This window comes from Mus caroli, unplaced genomic scaffold (assembly GCF_978045245.1).
Source record: "Mus caroli unplaced genomic scaffold, Mus_caroli_1 scaffold_2, whole genome shotgun sequence".
In the NCBI taxonomy this organism is placed as follows: Eukaryota; Metazoa; Chordata; class Mammalia; order Rodentia; family Muridae; genus Mus; species Mus caroli.
In genome coordinates this window covers 92,646,722-92,648,741 of record NW_028227257.1, presented here as the reverse complement: position 1 = coordinate 92,648,741, position 2,020 = coordinate 92,646,722, and the positions used below count along the sequence as shown (strand labels likewise).

Sequence of the window (2,020 nt, the reverse complement as noted above, 5' to 3'; positions counted from 1 at the left end):
ATTATTATTTATTAATATGATGCACATGATACTTTGGTTCAATTTCTTGAAATGTTTATTTATTTTTTTTTTGGAGCTTCCTATTCTGCTTTTGTTGTTTCTTATGAATTGTTATCTGATAACGACTTTTAGGCTTTTCAATCCCACAGCCTCAGGATGATTGTAAAAATCACGTCAGAAATTATTTATACTGAACAATTATCAACTGCTGACTTTACATAGTTGTGGGAATTTTGGAGAGTGTGCCACTTTAAGTGTGGTTTGCTTCTAGACTGTTTTATGACTCCACAGAATATTTTCTATATAATAAGATTAGAATCTGTATATTGACTACAATCTTCTTGCCTAGATAAATTAGAACCCAGTCTACTTTTTAATGCTTTCTGCATCTATTCAGGCAAAGAAAAAAGAAGAATGGATGAAGGAAACTGCTCCTCCATCACTGAATTTATTCTACTGGGAATCACTGATGACCCTAGCATGAAAGTGGTTCTATTCACTTTATTTCTTATCATCTATCTCATTATTCTTGTGGCAAATATTGGAATTATTGTTTTGATCAGAATAGATCCTCAGCTTCACACACCAATGTACTTCTTCCTCAGTCATCTCTCTTTCTCAGACCTCTGTTATTCCACTGCTGTTGGACCAAAGATGCTGGTAGATTTACTGGCCAAATACAAATCTTTATCTTTTTTGGGCTGTGCATTGCAGTTTTTCTTTACCTGTATCTTTATAGATGCTGAGTGTGTGCTACTGGCAGTGATGGCCTTTGATAGGTACAAGGCCATCAGCAATCCCCTGATGTATGTTGTAGACATGTCCAGTAGATTTTGTTACCAACTTCTGTCTGGAGTTTATGTGTTAGCAATGATAGATACTCTGATGCAAACTATAATAACTTTTGGGCTGTGTTTCTGTAGGTCAAATGAGATTAATCATTTCTTCTGTGATCTTCCACCTATTCTGTTATTATCTTGCTCAGATATATATGTTAATGAATTAGCATTGTTTGTGTTTTCTGGGTTTGTTGAATTGTGCACTATTTCAGGACTTCTTGTTTCTTACAGTTATATTATTGCATCAGTCTTGAAGATCAGCTCTGATGAGGGCAGATTCAAAGCCTTCTCCACTTGTGCCTCCCACCTGACTGCAGTTGCAATTTTTCAGGGAACTCTGCTCTTTATGTATTTCCGGCCAAGTTCTTCATACTCCTTAGATCAAGATAAAACAACCTCATTGTTTTATACTCTGGTGATACCTATGCTCAACCCTCTGATTTACAGCCTGAGAAACAAGGATGTGAAAGAAGCCCTGAACAAACTGAGAAATAAAAGGTCATTTAAATAATTGTTTTATATTTGTATATGTGCAAGATATAGTAGGAGTGATTGTTGTAAAAATATACTGAATGAATCATAAAGAATCTGTGTCATCTAATTTACTTGATTAAAATATATATTTCTCTTAAATTTTACTGACAAGATAATGTTATTGATATACCAATAGTTCATGTTTCATTATTTATTGTTTCAGTTACAAAAATATTTTTTATTTAATTTTAATTTCACTATGCTTTCCTGAATTGTACTGGCTTTCTTTTCATATTATATTTCTTTTTATTGAATATCAAAAGAACCTCTAGACTCTTAAAAATGAATATTAAGTGAAAGACATAGATATTAACAACATATTCTAAACATAATTTTAAAGGAAATAATAAAATTGTACCGTTTTCTGCAGTAAAATGGATTTTTAGAATAATCTAGAGCAAAATGTTTATACCTAATGTCTATAATAAAAATTTGCTTGAATGAGAACATGTTAAGTTCATCTTTGACCTCCAGGGAAAACTGACAAGGGGTACAGAATTGGTGATTATTGACTGGGGCCTGTGAGAATGCTCCCTGCCATGACAACAAAGGACTATTTTGAAAAATCTCCTATGGGGTGACAGAAGGCAATTGAAAAAAAGAACGAAGGAGAAAGGGGAAAAAGAATCACACACACACACACACAC

The 2,020-nt window shown here is 33.2% G+C and overlaps 1 protein-coding gene across 1 annotated transcript; it reads left to right on the top strand.

The window, feature by feature from the left end:
• Positions 1-411: 411 nt before the first annotated feature.
• On the top strand, positions 412-1,350 carry LOC110290043 (olfactory receptor 5W2-like). The gene has a single exon (XM_021156518.2). It carries the CDS (start codon positions 415-417, stop codon positions 1,348-1,350), a length of 936 nt encoding a protein of 311 aa, XP_021012177.1. The 5' UTR covers positions 412-414.
• The last annotated feature ends 670 nt before the right edge of the window (positions 1,351-2,020 follow it).